This window comes from Caloenas nicobarica, chromosome 26 (assembly GCF_036013445.1).
Source record: "Caloenas nicobarica isolate bCalNic1 chromosome 26, bCalNic1.hap1, whole genome shotgun sequence".
In the NCBI taxonomy this organism is placed as follows: Eukaryota; Metazoa; Chordata; class Aves; order Columbiformes; family Columbidae; genus Caloenas; species Caloenas nicobarica.
Window position 1 is genome coordinate 2471023 of NC_088270.1, and position 19541 is coordinate 2490563.

A 19541-nucleotide genomic window follows, 5' to 3' on the forward strand; every position below is an offset into this window, starting at 1 on the left:
TCTTGTTTGCCTTGGATTCATGTCGCTTCTGGCCAAACCACTCTGTAGCAGGAAGGATGGACAGTGCCTTAGCTGCTCCAGATGTGGGAAACAGAGCAGCAGAGTTCACACTGAGCTCATCTGTGGAAATGGCACCCGTGGGGACCTGGAGGGACTCTGTCCACGGGGCAGCCAGGACTATCAGCTCTGGGGCTGGCTTTCCTGGCTCAGGCGCAGCTGGAGCTGCTTGCTGTTGTGGGAAGCCCGCAGAGGTCGGTAGTCTCGAGGAGAAAAGATGTAGAGTGAAGGGCTCTTGGAGGCTCCCTGTGCATTTCCAGACCTGCAGCTGGAGTTAGCCCAAGTGAAAAAACGCCAGGCAATGGCCTCTGCTTGATTCAGCCCTCCAGTTTACGGGACATAGGCTTGTTCACACACAGACCTTTTCAGCCCTTGCGAGGGGAGTGAACTCTAAAATGCTGAAGGGAAAGGCTCTGATCAGTTCCCAAGTGCCTTGCTGGCATCCCGGCACTCTCTGTAGAGTCACAGAGAGGACGAATTCGACCCCTCGCGCAGACATCACGATGCTACCAGCTACATGAGGAATGTCTCTGTAGTCTTGTGATGCTGGGTGAGGGATCGCGTGTGCTGCTGTCGGTGGCAGCTGCTGCTGCCTTGGATGGCCCTGAGGGCTCAGCGGGTGCCAGCTGCAATCCTTGTCTAGTCAGAGCCAATTAAAGCAGCCAAAATGCTGTGTCACTGGCCAAATATGGGGGCCCTGGGCCCTGGCATGCCTTAGTGTAGCCCTCCCACAGAGGGGAGAGGAGGTTTCAAGGTCCCTATGGATGGAGCTTCTCCCTCTCTCTGCTGGGATGTGACCTGCGGGTTTCTGCATTCTGCCTCCACGAGTGCACAGGGTCAGAAATGCCCTGCTCAGGGTCTGTCCCATGCAGCACGCCTCCTCGGTTGCTGAAACACTGGTGTAAAACTGCTCTATCAACCTTGCCAGGCAACGTGGGATCCAGACCAGAGCGAACGACTGTGCAGCTATTTTCTACTTCTCAGGGCTCCTGCCAGCAATGAGGATCAGAGTCAAATTAAGAGCAGCCCTGCCTGCCAGCCTCATGAGAGCAAGCGGGAGGACAGCTAAGCCTCCATCACCCTCCTCCCCTCCCCATGCAGATCAGATACCCGCACTCACAGTCTGTACTGCCCAGAGATGCCACGACTCACGAAGCAGGACTAGATAAGCTGCTGTCAGTAAGTATTTCAGACACTGTCAAAATAAAAATCACCTTTACAGTAGGCTTTGTCTAAGTCATTAAGAATCATTCCAGAGATAACCCTAGGCTAGTGAAATTCAGCCACCTGAAGCAGCTGCTTGTAAGGGCAGGAGCAGTCCTTAAGTGCTCCCCTGTGTACAAGCCTCTCTCTGCTTCTCAGTGCATGCCACACCAGCCTGGGGCGCTGCACCAGACACACACCGCATCCCCGGCACAGCAGCAGCCCCCCGAGCCCCGAGTGCCACGAGGGCTGAGCTCCCAAGCCTGTATCCCTGTGGTGGGGGCAGACACCTGTGTCTGTGTGTGGGCTCAGGCATGGCCATACGTTCCTCAGCCTCCTGCCGTAAAAGGATGCCTCAAACTCACAGCCGCTTCAGAACAGCAACTGTAAAAGTCTTTTCTTTGTCTCTGATCTGGCATATTCTGTGCTGGTAAGAAGGACTGGTGGTCCCCTCACTCACTGCAGGGCTCTTGTCGCTAGGATAAACATCTTCACTGGCTTGGGGATAGGGAGGATGTCCAACATATGACCTGCAAGCTGGGCAAAGAGTGCCTGGCTGAAGGAGTGCACATACACACGGAGTGCAGACATGGCACGCTGGGGCCTGAAATGCCATCTGGCCCTGCTCTGACTCTGCTTTGGATTGCTGAAACGCTGGGGACTGAAAACAGCATGTGGCCAGGGCTGGGACTGCACAGGGAGTGGATTCCAAGATAAAAGTGCCCAAAACAGTTCAGAGCTCTCTCCCCTTCATTTTTATAGACAACGGCAGCTTGTTGTGTGCCTGTACCACACCTATCACAGCGTGGTCCCAGCCACTTGGTGTCTGAGGCACCTTGACACTATCGCAATAGAAATTCACAGCATTAGTAGTCATTACACAGTTCTGTTCCCCCCGCTTTGCCTTTTATTAGCCCTGTCTTTGCTCTCCAATGAGTTCATTCTCTGTTTCTGGGCACTTGCAGGCTCAGCCTATGCCAGTTGAACAGCTCGTTACCCAGACGGTATCCCTGAGTGCATGAAGACAACTGCCCCAAGCAGTGATGCAGGGAGAGGGGCTGGCACTGCCTGCTGTCAGCGACCGGGCTGTTCTTCTGCACCCTGCCAGGCTTTTCACCAAATAGCCTGATCGGTTTGCTGAGCAGGAGTGCTGGAAGCCATGCTCTCTTTCACCCCTGCAGACACAGACTAAGGAGGGAATGCGGAGTGGCAGCCAAATGCTCTCAAGCTCTGCCAATGTTTTTGGTGCCTTTCTGTTTCTCTGGTGGAGCTCAAACCAGCAGCTCCAGTATTTGTGAAAGGGACCGATGGGAATAGGCTCCTAGACTTTTTTTTTCCTTTCCCTCCACAAAGCAACAAAGCCCAAGTTATCCCAGAAATCAAAACAGACACTGTCTCACTAAATCAACAGTGTCTGTGGCAAACCCAGAGACGCACGTTCTGCAGCTTCCCAAGCAGCGACAGACTCCTGAGACCACCTGGTCTTTGCAGGACTCTGAGAAAACAGTCCTGTTGAGATCAGGACTGAATCCCATCTGCCTGCATAAATCCAAACCTAAATTGTCCCCAGGGTGCTGTGGCGCAGGCTGTGCTGTGCAGTTCCACATGCTGAGGAACAGTTTCGGAGCAAGACTCGGGCTCTGCAGGTCACTGTGTACCTCGTCCAGGACCCAGCTAAGAGAGTAGCTGTGCCCCATGGTCCTTCCAAAGCAGAACCCTTCTCCTCCTGCCACTTCTGGACAAGGGCAAGCCTTGATCTGCACTTGAATAGATGATAAATGATGCTGTGAGTCTGGCTGGAGCATGAGTATGGCTGGAGTAGGGGACTGGGGCTGGTTCCCGAGATAGCTGGCCAGAAGGGTGAATTAAAACTTATGCACTTGTCGGCACATCCCATGAGGCATTCAGGCCTGCACAAAACAGGAGCTGGCTGCCAAATCAAAGCTGTGGAGTACAGTTTCTGCTTGAGGACTACATTAACGGGGTATCTTTTAGTACTGAGTATCAGCTATCTTATAGCTGCCGGAGATCAGCTACCTGTCTTTCAGTCCAGGAATGACCAGCCACAGTCTGAAGGGCTCTCAACAGGAGTAGATAAGTAAAACGCACTTTAACATTCCTGTTTGACACAGCGAGGGGTGAGCCTAAGAGCTGGTTTGCAGGTCCTTATTGATGCAAGGTCCCTTGTGGGATTCTGTCATTCTCAAAAGTACAAATCTGTACACTTTCATCTAGGTAGCTTTAAAAAAAATGGATTCCCAGTAATGTCCCCGAGGTTGCCTATGCCTTTCTGCCGGCAGCAGGAGGAGCAACACTGGAGCTCAGCTGAGAGTAGACCTGCAAGACTGGTCTCAGCTTTGCTGGGGCATCCCCTCCCTCCCAAGGAGATAGATTCTTTCTCAGAGGATGCCAGCCCTTGCCACACATTTTTCTGACATCCTGCTTGAGATGCAATGGTCAAGAGCAGGAACCGCACTGAAAGCTCCCACCCTGGTGTTCCTCCTTTTGTTCGGGAACATTTAAAGTCCCTCCTCCGTCCCTTTTTGCATCACTGCTGGCATCAGCAGGGTGGCACTGGTGGGAGAGAGGGATAGCGGAGGGACATCCACTGTACAAATCAGAAAGCAGAATTTTAGCCCCAGGGCTGAGGCCTTGAGGCATGCTGCTGCTTTGCCCTCTCCTCCCTGGGTAGCAAGAGATGAGCATAAGCCTTGGGGGCACGGAGAGCCCAGGGCAAGCCTTCCGGTAGATGGCACGCACGGGCCTAGCAAAGCGTCACTGCAGCGATGGAGAGAAATCTGACACTGCCAGACACTCCCTTGAATAGCCAGGGGCCGAGCAGGAACCAGGAAATACAAGCTCTCCCTGTCCAGAAAACACTTCTGCTTCATGGAGGAAGAAGCAACATGGGCAATCGCTGCAGCTGCGGGCGACCATGGTGAGTACGGCATCCCCCAGGTACGGGAATGGTGGATAAAGCCCTGGGCAGCCTGAGCGCAAGTTTGGGCGGACTTTGCAAGCTTTGCTTCCTTGGGCTGGGTTTGCCAGGGCTCCCACCTGTCCCTCAGCCCTGCCCCTTGCCAGCTCACACAGAAACCGAGAGCGGTTGGGTCACCGTTGTGCAGGTGCCAGGGTGGGGACGGGAGGCTGGGGCAGCCCCTCTCTGCTGAAAACAGGATAGGGGGAGGCAAAAGGGTTTCGTTGCTCTTATCTCTCAGCCCAGATGGGCTGTGGCACCGCCTGCGACTGGCAGCTTGGATGCCACAGCCATGCCAGCAGCTGAGAATAGCTCAGTTCTCAGAAAGATCTACCTAAAATCCCTGTCCTTGCCCCAGTGGTCTCCAGCCAGGCAGACACCATAAGGTGTCCCCTTGGCACGCTGCAGAGCGGGGTCCCTGGGGTGGTGCTGGCATTAAGGGATCATTCCGCTCTCAGCTCCTCCAGCCCCTCTCCCTGCCCGCGTCTGTCTGGGCTTTATTTGCACTTGCGAAATCCTGGCCACGTTTTTCAGATGATGTTGCTCTTTCTCCCTGAGAGGGAGGATGACGGTTTAATCCCTTCTGGCTCATGTTGTGCCCTGGGCCTCCTGCTTACAGAAAAAGGGCACAGTGGAGCACCATTCGCTGCCAAGTGGAAATATTTTCAGCTCTGAGAGTGCGACGAGCAGGAAAGCCATGAGTATCAGATATAGCTCTGAGGACGGTCTCTCCAACACTGCATTTGTTAAAAGTATTATAAATTCACCAACGCTTTTTTAATAATTACAAGAGGCATAGCATCACCTAGTGGCTGGAGCAGAGGAGGTTCTGGAGACGGAGGAGGTTCTGGAGACCGAGGTCCTTCCAGCCTGAGTTCTGAGCTGGAGGGCAGAGGAATTTGGGATTTAGGAACAGGAACTGCAGGTGAGAGGTGGAAGGCTGATTATTGACATGTCCCCCACCAAAAGTCCCATTTTCTACTTCTACAGACTTGTTCCCCTGAGCAGGGCTGCAGCTGGCGGGCACTGATGCTGCGTGGTAGGAAGAGCTGTGCCACAGCACAGACTGGCACAGCCAGAGACTCCGGAGTGCAAAAAACACCATTACAGTGTATGCTGTGGTGGCACTTTCAGGTCCAGACAGTTCCAGGCTACGCACAAGCTCTTCTGCCTCCAAAAGGAAGCATAAACCAGAATCTGACGGTCACTCATCTACGCAGGGCCAGGCAGGAGAGCAGCACGGTGGCAGACTGGCTCCTCTGGGGCAATGTCCAGTTCTGCTCCCACGAGGCTACTGGACCAGGATTCCTGTGTCCCACATGTTTTTTTTCTCAGAGGCTGCATGGAAAGTACGAAGCTGGGATGGTATTTCTGCTGGTGCTGTCACTACTACCTTCTGGCAGATTCCTGCAGCAGAGGGCAAAGTTCTGGCCAAAGACACAGCCCCTGTAGGACTCAAGTGCAAACATCTGCCTTATAGACTGTGCAGTGAGGAGAAAGCAGAGCCCTCTTCCCAGGAGCATCATTCCCTGTCCTGCACGTGAAAACACATCGACAAAGAAGGGGCTGTCCCTGTGCTGCACGGGCTATTCGAACGGGCTCTGAGCAAGGAGAGGGGAAGGCAAATGGGGATGTGCTGTTGCTAACGTGGGCTGAGAGACACCTACAAAGGACCACAATCAAGAGCAGACTGGTGCACTGAAGCCCCACTGCAGAAATTTGCACGATTCACAGCTTTACCTTGGTGAAAGAGGGAAAATAAATGGTACTTTAGTTTGGGTGTTTCCAGGCACCTATACTGCTTTTGTTTCTGGATATTTGCTCAGCACCACAGCGGTGTTAGCAATGAGCTGGGCTTCCTAATAAAGGCGAGACATACCAAAGGGCTCAGGGGAGGTAGCCACTCACCTTCTCCTGGATGTAAGTTCCTTATCATGATCGCTATGGAAGCATGGGCCCTAAGGGAGCCAGAGCGAAGAGCAAGAGACTGAGGAGGTTCCTGAAGTTTTTAAAGAAAAGCTGTTGCAGCAGATTTATTCACAGAAGAAAGTTACTGATGAAGGCAAGGGTGCCCTCAGGTCCGGGTACCTCTGCAAGTATGGCCCTGTGGAGAGCATGCCCCAGCTATTCTCACCACGCAGGAGCTCTGGTGTGCATGGACCACAAAGATGCCAAATTTCAGGACCCACTGTGAGGCAAACTTGTGTGGGGCAGAAATCAGGTTTGCATTGCCATGGGGAAAGGGGAAGACGCAATACAGAAGCAGGGACGTGTGTGCTGTCATGCAGAATACAAAGTGCTTCTAGCAGGCTGTTAGTTACGACATGTTTGACCTGGTTTTGCGAAGAGGGGAGAGGTTTGCTCTGCTCTTGTTTCCCTTGCCACATCCGTTCTAATTACCGCAGATCTGAGGCTGGGAGATGCCGTCTCCTGCCTGGCTGTGATTAGCCTGCAGACAGCCTACAAATAGCTTCAGCCTACACGCTGGCTGCTAATGCGCTCTCTACAAAGGAAGGCAACCGAAACAAGCAAGAGCAGCCTGGAAAGCTGATACAGCAACCTACCTTCCAGGAAAGAGGATGCTGATTTTCCTTCAAATTGTGCTATTTTAATTACATTGTACAATGTGCATGAATGCTGTAAAGAGGCAAAGTGCTCTAGCACCCAAGGCTTGGCAAGGAGGGCCCTGGAGACCCTGCATGCTCATAGAGACAGTGGAGGAGGGAGCTGCAAGAGCCAAGTAAGGAACACTGCAGGACCAAGCAAGGCTGCCTTGAGCCAGGCCCCTAAATTCAGGGGGCAACCCCCCAGATTTTGCCTACCAAGGACTGGAGGGTCACTGGTGCTTCTCTGGGGCAGCACACAGCAGGCACGAGAAGTGTTGGATTGTTTTGCACAGGCGCTTGGCCACTCCACCTTCCCCAAAGCTGCCTTTGGCTTCCCAGGTCTGGTTAATCATTACTGACCATTTTGAAGGTCTCCAAGTTCTTTGCCCGCATTCATTCTTTTTTTTTGTTTTGCCATTCGAGTGCCAAAGGCATTACTGCACACACTGCCCAGCTCGCCCATGACTGAAACTGCCTCTAAGAGCCTGCAAAGGCAGAGCTCTGCATCAGGCACTGCATTGTTCCCACCTGCAGCAGGACTGTCTGGCAAATGCACATGCTGCGGGACACATAATGCTTCTTGGGAACCACCTGGTAAATCTGTAGCCCCTTTAAAAGTGCAGGCTGCCCGCTTTCGGCTGCTGCCTGTGCTGCAGCAGAGACACGGACCCGTGTGTGCCCCGCAGCCGCACGCTGCGTTGGTCGGTGGCCAGTATGGGATGGACACACAGACACTGGAGGAGCCGCCCCAGGGCTGGCACCTGCTCTCCTCCAAGTGTGATACAACGAAAACATTTCCTTCATGCATCTGGCCGAGAATGCGACACATCTCTGGTCCGCCACACAGCCTGCGCTCCCCTGCCAGCACCAGCCTGCAAGAGCTTAGCTCCTGGCTCTGTTCTCACAGCTGGAATGAATTTGGCAGCTGTTCATACCATGTTCCATGACGGGAACATTGCTGCATTTGGCTTGTCTCTGGTCACACAGGTACAGCCGAGACGAGGATTTGGCTTGGCTTGTATTAAGTGCATAGATTGTTTGGTTTGGTTGTGTTACAAGTGGAAAACTGAGATCAGGAAAACTGTCTGAAACACTCAGTTAGCACACGGTCTGTGCAAAGCTGCTTCTTGTGCAAGGGGGCCAAAGCGCTGGGTACGGGGCTGTCAGAACATCTAGCCCTAAGAGAAGGGTTTCATGCCAATTGAGATCATGCTCTGTACCCCGCATCTTCGATCATACAGCTGCAGAAATGTAGTTGGAAAACTACAGTGAAATCTGCTCTCAGTCACTCTGATGCATAATACCTATAGGACAGCCTGGCAGGGCTGAAGGGCAAGGAGACTCGGGGTTTCTGTGCGATGTGGTAGGTATGTCACAGAAGAAGGAATTGCATCCCTACATCTCCCCTTTGGACTTTTTCCCTGCAAGAGTCACTCAGGTTCTGGCTTGACTCAATAGTTCTTCTCTAGACACTTCTTGGGCCTTTCTCATCACCCACAGATGTGGTACCCCGGGGTGGTTCATTTGGGTTTGCACATTGTGAGAGCAGAGGCTGGGGCTTCTCACAGCTGACACGTCTCTCTGATTTCAGGAAGTGTCCTTCGCCTTTTAAAAGAAAGAAAGAAAAACAAGGTAAGGATTTGTGAAAGTGCTTTAAATGACAAGAAGAGATGGAGTGGCTGAGCCCCTGGTTAGCTGACATCAGTCAGTGCTGACCGAACTGGATCTCTTCGTACCTAACCTTCCTTAAGAAGTTTGGTACAAGCAAGAGGCATGTTTTCTTTTAAACTTAAAGTAAGGGGTGTGATGTGCCATGGGACTTGGCAAGAGGGAGGGAAGGGACTTCAGCAGTAGTTTTTAAATACCACAGTCTCATATCAAAACACATGTGAGTACTCTCAAGGGGCGCATTGCAGAAGCTGCATCAAACTCCTGCAAGAGCTGCAAACATCCATCTGAGGTCTGGCCCCTAGAACAAAGTGCATTCACCACGCTGGGCAAAATGTTTGCCAGGCAGCAAAGGAAATAGCAAAGTTAAAACTGGATCTGACTTCTCCAAGGGCCTGACAAGGAAGCTCTCTGTGCTGCGTCTGTCCTCCTAGGTTCTGCCAAGAACATTGCGGTCCACAGCACGCTGTCATCCTGGGAAACCTTGTTTTTTTCCAAAGAAACAAACCCAGGCTTTCTTCTGGGAGGCGGGCCTCGGAGACAGCATTAAGGTCGAGGGTGTCATGAGGAGGAAATTTGACTTGTGTCCAGCAGGGAGAGCCCATGGGCCAGATGCTGCATTCAAAGGTGGAACAATGAACAGTTGTGTTAACCTGATCCGCTGGTGTTTCTTTTCCAGGAACTACTGTGAGACATGAGACTCGACAGCATCAGCCTGGCAGGAAGGTAAATGGAGTTGTTTTCCCAACTGTATATTGAGAAGACAGAGCTGACCACCACTTCCTGGGCTGGATGGGTTGGGAGGACATGGGGCAGCTTATTCAGAGCCATGAATCGTCTCGTCCTGTACAGCCTGTAACGGCTGTGGGAACAACGTGCATTGCTGCACAGTGGTGAGGGCTGGTTTATTTTCCCCTAAAGTGCAGTGGAAGCAGTAGGATGAACTCTCTCCCTGAGCCCGAGGTGTCAGAGGGCTGGATGGTGCTGAGGGCGGTGTGTGGGGTGTCTCTGCCTGGGCTGGGGAAGGCAGGTGTAGCAGCAGCGCAGGGAGATGACCCACCAGAGATCTTTCTCCCCAAAGGCTCCAACGTACGAAGATGTCCCGGAGTTTCCCGTCTACGCCACCGTGAGTAAACCCAAGAGTGTGAAGCAGGATGACAGCATTCATTACGCAGACATCCAAGTGTTCACCAAGGTCCGGGAGCGCTCTGCAGCAGAGGTGAAGAACTTACAAATGCAGAATGCCACAGAGTATGCCACCCTCAACTTCCCCCGGCCCAGGCTGAAATATGACAGCAAGAATGGGACCCTGGTATAAAAGGCTTGATGGTCACCTCCTCCTTTAGCAGCAAAAGGACTTCACCAACTTAGAGATGCTGTAGATGCAAGCTAACCTCATGGACACATTAAGCCTCCCTGAGAAAGTGCAGAGAGGCTGTGTTTTCCACCTGCACTTCTCTTTGGAGGACACAGACGTATTTATTCTCACATGATGAGTAGTTTCTTGTCTGATTCTGCTGACAAAAAAACACCTCTTCCCCTTGGAAGAGTTGCCTCCAAAGCTGGCAACCCATCTCAGCACTGTGAGAAGACAGAGCTGCTCCTTGGCTGATGAAGGTTGAAACCACAGTCCTGTGCTCCAGTGAGAAAGTCCCTGCTGTGGCACAGGACCAGCTGAGTGCTGCTGTACAGATGGATTTGGGAACATGGCATACAGGATTCAATACTGGGACAAGGGAGATTTTATGCCAAGAAAGAAAAGAAAATTCTGCAATGTGCAGAATGACGTGTGTGATACTGTGAAGAAATGGCATGAAACCTTTAACGGTATCTACTGCAATGTCTTCCTCCAACACCTACCACTGTAACTGCAGTCATGCACTATGTGCATCCCCTTTTCTCAAAAGGCAGTGTTCTATAGCCGTGCATAGCACACTAAAACAAAAGCCAGAAACGCAGAATTAACTGAGGGGTACAGAACAATTTCTTTCACTGACGGGCGGTACGGATATGCATTCTTACCCCAACATGCACAGAAGTGAGTAGCGACCTCTTGGCTCTGACTGGAAATCGAGCAAGGAAAATTTGCAATTTAACTGTGAGGCAGCCATTTAAAAGCCACTGCCTATATTTAGGGCAGTTATCCAGTCTTTAGAGTACAGCAGCTGTCTGCATGCTTGAGATACTGGGAATTAATCCTGGTCAACTTTAGAGAGGTCTTTGACTCCATTTTTTCTTATTTTGTACTGTCAGCCTTAGTTATAAAACCCAGCAATATAAAGCACACACCACGTGGTGTTTTCTGCTAACCCTCCCAGATACACCTGTGAGAATTTGTTTATGGATTTAAAATAGCGTTAGTAATGCAGTATAGCAATTGTCCAAAAGGCTTGTGCCACTGGACTGAATTTGGCAGTTGCGGCATTGGCAGTTGAGCAGGGCTCCCGAGCAGTATCTTCAGGCACTAAATCAATGCTCGGCACATTCTGTTCCTACATAATGGTCTGCACAGCTAAATGCAGATTGTGGGACAACCTGCTTATTGCCAGTGTTTAAAAATGGACAGCCTGGTACATTTTCTGAACATACATGTTTGCATATTATGGCTCAGCTAAATGTAAAAAGCATGAGGGAGTTCCTGCTCATTACAAAAATAAAGCTGGTATGGGCAGTGTTTGCTAAAATGGAAGTGTTTTGAGGACCAATCCTACAATTTTTATACCTTTTTGCCCGTGCTATCCAGTAGACCTCAGCACAGCTATTGTGAGGCCAGAGTAACGTTCACAGAAGAAGGCCCTTTTTTAATAATGGATACAGCATACTTTTCAACCTGAAAAGGGGTTTTTTGCCCATGCTATCCAGGTGCCCTCAGTTGGGGCTATTGTAAGGTCTGCAGTAGAAGGCCCTTCATTTGTAGTGGGTGTAAGATTATGTTATTGGAAGGGCTGGACCTTCTGAGTGCCAAGGATTCCTCTTTCTGCTCCTCCAAGTTCCTTTCTGTACTCCATGCCCAGCATGAAAACCTGTCCTTTGGACTGAGGAGGATTGAATGGGCAGAGGATTTATTGACAAGAGTGAGTCAGGGAGGTATGGGACACACTAACATTCAGTCCTGCTAGCCCAGCTGTCAGAGGGGCAGCCAGAGACACTGATCTGGTTCATGCTGGATAGCAGTTATGTGCCTCCTTGCACTGAATCACTGGTACGAGAACTAGAAAGAAAACACTGGCTTCAGTTCTAGTCAAGCCCTCCGTGTATACAGGAAGACACTGGATTTTTTAGAAACATTATTAAATATGGATGATAGTTCAGGAGGTTTTCTAGAAGCAGTGCAGACCCCAACAGGTCATTTTTAAAAACAATTTAAGTGAAAAAGCCTGTTATTGCAGTGGCATGCACAGTGCTACTGAAGTTTTTCCTCAGAAGTTTTTCCAGCAGAAGAGCTGGGGCCATGGACAGAAAGCTGCACAAACACAAGGGTCAAGCTCCTGGGCTCAGAGTGGTGTAAATTTGTGCATCCATCAAGTTAAACCGGTTTTGCTGTGGACATAAGTAGAACTGTGTCCAGCCCAGAGGAACTTGCTTTCGTGTAGTCACATCACTTAGTTCTGTTCATCTGTTGATGAGCCCTTTTGGATTCTGAACGAATGGGAGCTACAATAGAAAATATCTCTTAATGAGTGCCTCAGAGCCTGGAGCGGTGGTTTATCTCCTACTCCCTTAGGAGCTCCAGCTTCCATACGTAGCTAGCACTTGGTGTTGTTTCTGAAAGTACAGCATATCTTAGAGATAATCAAATGCTCTGCATAGCAACAGGAGTAAAACAGTAATTTTGCCTGTTCACCGGGCCTTTAATAGATAAAATGTGAAAGCCACATGCTCTGCAACAGGATTTTTCTAAAGAACTTGGTTTTGCACTGAATATTAAAAGCTTCTAACAGCGTATCTCCTGTGTTTCCCAAGGTTGTTATGTTTAGGCGTCAAATGGGCGTTAATGTATCAAATGTTCCTTGAACATTAAAGATGTAATTTTCAGGTTTAACTAACAAATTCGCGCTTTTTGGGGAGGCCGTTGCCCGCTTGCTGCACGGGGACTCTGGGGGTGCACCGGACACCCCCCGGACCACAGGTTCCCGTGCCGCTGCTGCAGACAAACGCATGATGTGCCTTCAGGCACATCAACCTTTCTTCAGCCACATGGGCACTCCTGCCGTCTTCTCCCCGCACTTCCAAAGCTTCATGTCACAGCACCTGAAGAATCAGTGTGTTTCCACCTTTTTAGGACCCATCTTCTCCACTTATCAAGGTTTGGGGGGCTCAGAGACAGCATTCTTTCTTCCACCTTCAATAGCATTTAGATCACTAATGCCAGGTGAGGCATCCAGGACCTAAACATGATGTTACTCGGACACCCTGGCTGGGGCAATGGCACTGTATTAAACCATGCTCAGGAATGTTCCCAGGCACGGCGGCACCGCGGGTGCGGATGCGCAGCTGCCCCCGCCCGCTCCGCGCTCCCCGCGACGCGCTCCAGCCTGAGCGCGCCCGCCCCGCCTCCGTCTCCATGGCGACCGGCGACGCCGCCGGGCCGGGCCGGGCCGGGCTTGCACCCCCTGGCCGCGCCGGGCGCAGGTAGGACCGGAGGGCGCGGGAACCTTGGTGGGGCGGGCTCGGCACCTCACCCCACGGGTACCGCGGTCTTCCCTGTGCCACCCTCTCCGCAGGGGCTCCGCAGCCCCCGGGACCGCCCCGCTCCTGGGGATCGCGGATTTCTGCTGGTACCCCCGTCCCCCATCCCGGGGCTACCGTTGCCCGTACCCTGGTCTCCCCGAGCCCAGCCCTACTCCTGGGGAGCCCCATGCTCTAATCCCTCCCCCCGACCGACCCCGCTTCCAGAGACGCCTGGGGCCACACAGCCCCTCCGAGGCCCCAGATCCTTGCCCCACACCTCGTGGCCTCCCTGCTCACTCGTGCTCAGCCTTGTTTTGCAGAACGGGGCCCCAAATACCTCCACCCTGTGCAGAATCAGCAACTTGCCTTGGCTCTGCCTCTGTCCCTCGTCCTGTCCTGTCCCTGAACTTTAGACCCTAGCGATGTACCAGGATGACACAACCAATAGTGACCATCTGCCCAAGGGTTACACTCCTGCCCACCTTTAAATGATTCTTAGTGACTCAGTCTTTCCCAAGGAACTGTACCATTATGCACTCTGTTAACTCTTCCAAACTCCCCTTTCACTAGACTACACTCCAGACTTCTAAAGGAAGACTAAGCGAAGAAAATATAGATTACCAGAAAATTCCTAAATATAAATGTCAGCATGTGGAATTGTCTCCTAAAATTATTTATGAATCTTTGCTGTCTGAGCTAAATGCACTGAATCAAATAATACCCTGAATATTTGACGCTAGCGACCAGTACAGCTTTGGCTGGCATATATGACTCCTGTTGAATTTGGATTCCCCCTCCACAAATAGGAAGAGATAATTTGATCCTATGCGCAGCGTAAACCAAGGTCATGGGGAATCTTTTTTACAAATGTTTCAGAGGAATTCTGTCCATGGTACATACTTCACATGTGGAAGAAAATACAAAAATTTGTAAATTTCCCTAAGATTGTAGCATTTAAATATATATTCTGCAGGCAATCGTAGAAGGTGGCAACTTTCCTCCTTTATTTTGGTTATATTCAGACATTCCATTGGTAAGTCTGTTCTCCCTCTAAGAAAACTCTTTCCTTTTTATTTAGTGCATTTTCTTCTCCCCTCAGGCTTCGAGGGGGAAGGAGTGCTGGTACATTCCCCTTGGCATTGAGCTGAGCTGTGGCATCCAGCATGGGAAGTGTGGCAGACGTGGTGCCCCAACACACATCACAGCCTGCTACATCCTCCGTGAGTTTCCAGGAGACCTTTTTGTGTCTGATCTCTGGTTTGGATGCTTGATGGGGAGGCTGGGAGGGGATGCTCAGTGACACAATGGCATTAGTTGCATTAGGCAGCTCTTTTTGCTGTTACTGCAGTCATGGCGTCACAAGCCTCACAGCCTCTGTTTCTGAATCAGCCTTGCTTTTATTTCCTCAGCCAAAATTCTGTTAGCAAGAGCTGAACTGCGGCCATTGATCTTTATCTCTTTCTAAAGAGCAGATGCGAGAAACAATCAGAGAATATTGATAAAGTGCCTTACAATCCTTGGATGGAAGTCTTGAAGGAAGGCTTATGTGTTGGTGCTGGTGGTGCTGCTGTGACACAGTCGCATCGCACCAGGAATTGGAGCAGTAACTGGGCTTTGTCCTGCACCTTGCCTGGAATTCAACAGGGGCAAGTACAAGGGTCAGGGTTATGCTGAAACTGGCCAGGAGAGGGCAATACCACCAACCAAACTGCCATCCTACATGTTTGTTTTGAAGGTCACTCACACCACGAACAGCTGATCCAGACATCCTTTTGCTATCATTGCCCCGTGCCCTTCATTTTGGAATAATCTTCAGGGAGAATTATGAAGCATTAGTTTTAGTAAGAGGCTGTTTTGTTTGCTTCTTGCAAAGACAACATTCAAAGGCATCTATTATGGTGTTATAAAACCGAAAGAAAAACACAATTCCTGCTACAAGAAGCTTGAATTTTAAGAGTGAAACACAAGGACGGGAAAACTAGCATTTAATTTTTAAAAGGTATTTTCAGCACACACATACACCCCAGATGGATTTGTCTTACCACAATAAACAGAAGAATGGCTCAGAATGCTTTGCTTCAGCCTAGGCATCTTTTCTGACATTTGTATCAGCAAAGCGAGGCAGTTCTGTTTCAAAGATAAGACACCCCATGTAGATGCAAATCTTTGATGGAAAATGTACCTGAACTTGGCGTGTGTAAGGAGAACGCTCTGTGTTCGCTGCGTTGGCGTTCTGGTGGGTAGAAGCTCTGTAACAGGGATACAGGACTGAAAGTGACCACCTGAATTTCAGGCTGGAAATGCTTGGCCAGACACTTTGAAATCTGAAGGTACAATCTGACATCACCGGGCAGTACTTGCAGTGCTGCTCTGTGGCCTGGCAGCCAGAGCCCCCGGCAAAGGTGTCTTCATCTATTTTGAAAGGTTTTTCTCTTTTTCTTTTTCCCTTTATTTTATTTTTTTTTCCCTGGGCATTTCCTGTAAGGAGAGATGACGTTTGAGAGATTGTGTGGAGCTACCCGATACTTGTTTGTGGAATGAATGCAGTTATTATTGATTTAGAAAATTTGCCAGGGATTGTATTTAATTCTAGTTTGAAAGTTTTCTGTCTTTTTTCTTCCTTTGAGTTCATTGCCAGGGCAGACAGAGCAGGGCCGAGTATGGTGCAAATGTTACTAGCCGTGTTGCCTGGTTTGCAGGTTCCTGTCTCTATGAGGTTGCTGAAAACACTGCTGTTTCATTAGGGCTGCAGAACAATTTCTGAGAGTTAAAGCTGGCAGCTCTTACAGTCTTTCCTTTTGCTTTTCTAGCTTAGCGAGGCATCCGCTATTTGCTGGTTTTCGACTTTCTCCCTGCCCCCACGCGCACGGGGCTCGCTGTGTTTGGCGGGTTCGAAAATCTCTTTCAGGCAGCAGGTTTTGTGTGAGTGCGGCCGCTGGAAATGGGTTTCAGATGTTTCCGCAGCTCAGTCCTGGGCCTGCATCTTGTAAGCTGAAGCGTTTCTATAGGAACCGTATGACATCTCTCCAGCAGCTCCCCCAGCAGCTCCCGCTCGGGCATGCCCAGTGCGAGCCTTGACTTGGGCTCAACTCTCTGTGTGCACTAACGGGCTGCACATATGGGACTATGAATGCGGTTCCCGATGATCTCCAACTCTTTGTCTTTGCGAGGAGGAGGAAGAGCACGTTCCCAGAGCTGGAGGATCTGCCCTGTGTCCTCTGAGACCCTCGCCCGCCGGTGGGCTCGTGGAGAATGCTCGCTTGTTTGGCCAGGGGGAATTTACTGGATATTCTTCAGGAGGGCTTCACGGAGGTAAATGCACATCCCAAGCCTCACACGGACCTTTCCGGAGCAAGGCAGCATGCTTTTGTGCAGCATCTCTTAGGAATTGTTGTGTCTCCCAGTGCTCTGAGGATCAGAGGAGAAAAATGAGCAAGATTTCAGGGTGGGAGAGCTGCTTACTAACAGGGCATACTGGGCAGCTCAGCTGGGGGTCTGCAAATCAGCAATAGTTTTGTGAACAGTTCGTGGCTGTTTCACAGCTGGTGTGTTTAGCTCAGAGTTTTTATTCTCTTTGCAATACTTTACTGTTGTACTAGTAAATAATATAAACTTCAGCAAAGTTATGGAGCACAGTTAATTTTATATAAATGTTTCCCCCTATCTTGTTCTGTAGGTTGAATCTCTGGGGGACTGAAATTAATCTTTGCCAGGAAAATATAATTTTAAAAGTGTTCTTTATTTGCCTATTCTGCTGTTAGAGAGACTAATCGATCATAAAATAAGGAGTGAGAAGCACCAAGAAATTCCAGAGACGGGGATCCTGTAACTTCATGGGGAGTGTGGATTGCTGTCGGCTTCCCTCGTAGGGTGCACAAAAAAATCAGTTCCGTTGGATACTCTCTGGACTCGGTACAAAATGCCAGGGCAGCCACTGCCTGGCTGTGCGTTGTGCAGACCATGCCGGAGCATGATTTCCTGTCTGTAAGCTGAAAAGGAAGGAAAATTGTGGGGGCTTGTGCTGCAACCAAGCAGTGGCTGCTATCTGCTTTCTCACCTGGTGGCAAGGGTAGTATCTTGGTGTGTTTTATTCTTAGAGCACAGAGCTGATTTTTGTTTGCGTTTAGTGATTCCTCACCCTTGCAAAGCTTAGCCCCCAGCTGACTGTTCTGCCCCCATACTCCGTTCTTCACAGAAAATGAACATCCCTCCTGGGCTTAACAGCACCAGCCATCATGGGGAAAACAAACTGGGTATGAAACTCAAGCCTCACAGCTTCACGCCAGCCACAAGTCTCCCTTAATTGTTCTGCGTAACTGTGTAAATACTCCATCCCCTCCTCCACAGGGTATCTCAGTCTCATTTTTAGCTAACAAAGGTATTGGTTCAGCTCAAGCTTACGCTTCCTGTGCTCAAGGGCAGCTAATAGTAACCTGCATATTAATAATATAATTAATAATGGGAGCAAAGTACAGTTTTACATTCAGTGCTAGCCCCACCCTGACTGGTTTTACCCACAGGCTGCTCAGCTGTGGAAAAAAAGAGTCCCTCTCCCACTACAAAATGGAATAACTCTCATGTCTTCCACTTGGGATCACTCTGCCACATCACACACTTCACATTACAACAAAAGTAAAATTAACATAAATTTTGCAAGTGCAGAACCTGCGGGACAGAGAGGTTCAGTGACTTGCCAAGGACATGCATCACATCACAGACACAGTGGGAAATGAGCGAGAAACCCTGTAATTCCCTGCCTTATGCTTTGATCCACCAACTGTACTTCCCCCTCTGTCTCTTTGTACCTTCGGTGCTTATTTATAGGAGTCCCTGAATGTGAAAGAGTGTACCAAGGTTTCTGATCTCAACACAGTGCTCTGATGTTAGAAGGCTGGAAGTAAGTGGCTACTAAACCTAGAGGTTGGTATAAAAACAGATTCAAGATAAAAAGTCAGACTTAAGTCAACATGAGCAGTGAACAGGGTTATTGCAGGAATTGCCGTGCTGGTTCTGTGTCTCTTCTTTTGCTAGAGCTTCTTTTGTGGCTAGGTGGCTCTTTTGGCGACTAGATACCTTGAAACACAAGGACGTACTTTCCAAATCTGTGCATTAACATAAGTTGCTAGCAAGCTCCTCCGTGTATGTGCAGAGCTCAAGTGCAACCCTACACGTGGTTGGGACCTGGAGGCCAGCTGTGGTTCCAGCTTCTCTAGGGATATCGATTGTGTGTCTCTGTCTTGCACCTTTGGTCAATAATCCATATCTGGAAAGTTACCCAACACAGCCAAGATCCCGTGAGAGATCTGTGTTTAGGCAGTTGCGTACAGAGAGGGTTTAATTCTTTATATTTGTTCTGAAGACCCAGGATAACAGGAGGGTCTCTAAAGTATTTCTAAAGATCTGGCCAAAGCTTTCTAGAGTTTCAAAAATCTCTGCGCAAACCTGAACAGTCAATGAATAGTAATCACTCTCAGTGCTCTCAATGGGTGCATCAGGAGCTATCTCAATACATTGAACAGCCTGAATCACATTTAAGCAGCAATTTTGGGGAAAAAATATTCTGTTGTCTTTGAGCGCAGAGAGAAACATTTTCTTTGCTTGTGAGTTTTTTTTTTCTGCTTCTACAAAGGCGTTCTCAAACAAAACAAAACAAAATATCAAACTGGAGGAACACTGGATGGAAAATTACAGTTCACGTTTAATTAAGGTAATGTCAGAAAGCTTAAAAATCATACAAGGCCTTAAACATTACATCCTGATGCAATTAGGCTAGCCTTTGAGCTTGGCTGTTGCAGATCCTTGGTTCACTGCTCTGAACAGATAGGAGAGTAAATGCCTTTCATACTGGGACCAGCCTCATAGCACGAGGGCTATTACTATCGGCCTTGTTAGACTTGGTGCTTGGGCAGTGTTCACACGGTATAAAGGAAAACCAGAGTAAATATTATGTGAAACATTATTCTTCCATGCTGATTCACTAAATCCAATGATAAGGATAGGTTCAAATTCATCAAAGGAACACAGAAAAGTCATCTCCTCCTAGAAGCAGAGTGTGATACGGGAGTCTGCTGTAAATTGATAGCAAGGAGGTCAGGCCCTCTGAAGGCATCTGCCTGCTATAGAATGATTTTCTCCAAGAATGAAGGTTTTCCCAACTTCAAAACGTGCAATATCATAATCTCAGAGGAGGTGAAATTAACCTTATATAGTGTAATGTAGATAGCACTGACGATAAAGGACAGAGAAGCACATCAAGGCATTGTGATCTACCTATATTTACTGTCAGGCAGACTGGACTGATTGATGGTTGGGAGAGGAGAAACATGAGCCCTAAGCAGCAGGTGGTGAATTGCAAGGAC

General features: G+C 49.6%; 2 protein-coding genes across 5 annotated transcripts in view; both read left to right on the top strand.

The window, feature by feature from the left end:
• Window positions 1-4104: 4104 nt before the first annotated feature.
• On the top strand, window positions 4105-12456 carry C26H11orf52 (chromosome 26 C11orf52 homolog). Of its 2 annotated transcripts, XM_065652183.1 has the most exons (4): window positions 4105-4198; window positions 8435-8475; window positions 9191-9237; window positions 9593-12456. In XM_065652183.1, exons 1-4 carry the CDS (start codon window positions 4167-4169, stop codon window positions 9827-9829), a joined length of 357 nt encoding a protein of 118 aa, XP_065508255.1. In that variant the 5' UTR covers window positions 4105-4166; the 3' UTR covers window positions 9830-12456. The 2 variants fall into 2 exon arrangements, with proteins under 2 accessions (XP_065508255.1, XP_065508256.1); XM_065652184.1 differs by lacking the exon at window positions 8435-8475.
• A 1831-nt stretch (window positions 12457-14287) lies between these two features.
• Window positions 14288-19541, top strand: part of DIXDC1 (DIX domain containing 1) — a 32768-nt gene continuing 27514 nt past the window's right edge. For all 3 annotated transcript variants that reach the window (XR_010607654.1, XR_010607655.1, XM_065651985.1), the window contains exon 1: window positions 14288-14402. Coding sequence is in view for 1 of the 3 variants with exons in the window: in XM_065651985.1 (XP_065508057.1) it covers window positions 14346-14402 (57 nt within the window). In the remaining 2 variants the exon portion in view is untranslated. The remainder of the gene's footprint in view (window positions 14403-19541) is intronic.

Excerpts from the sequence above, each read along its gene's own strand:
- C26H11orf52 (XM_065652183.1), top strand. The coding sequence starts at position 4,167 with ATGGGCAATCGCTGCAGCTGCGGGCGACCATG. Across the intron at positions 4,199-8,434 it reads TGCAGCTGCGGGCGACCATG|GAAGTGTCCTTCGCCTTTTA; the intron begins GTGAGTACGGCA and ends CTCTGATTTCAG. Across the intron at positions 8,476-9,190 it reads AAGAAAGAAAGAAAAACAAG|GAACTACTGTGAGACATGAG; the intron begins GTAAGGATTTGT and ends TTTCTTTTCCAG.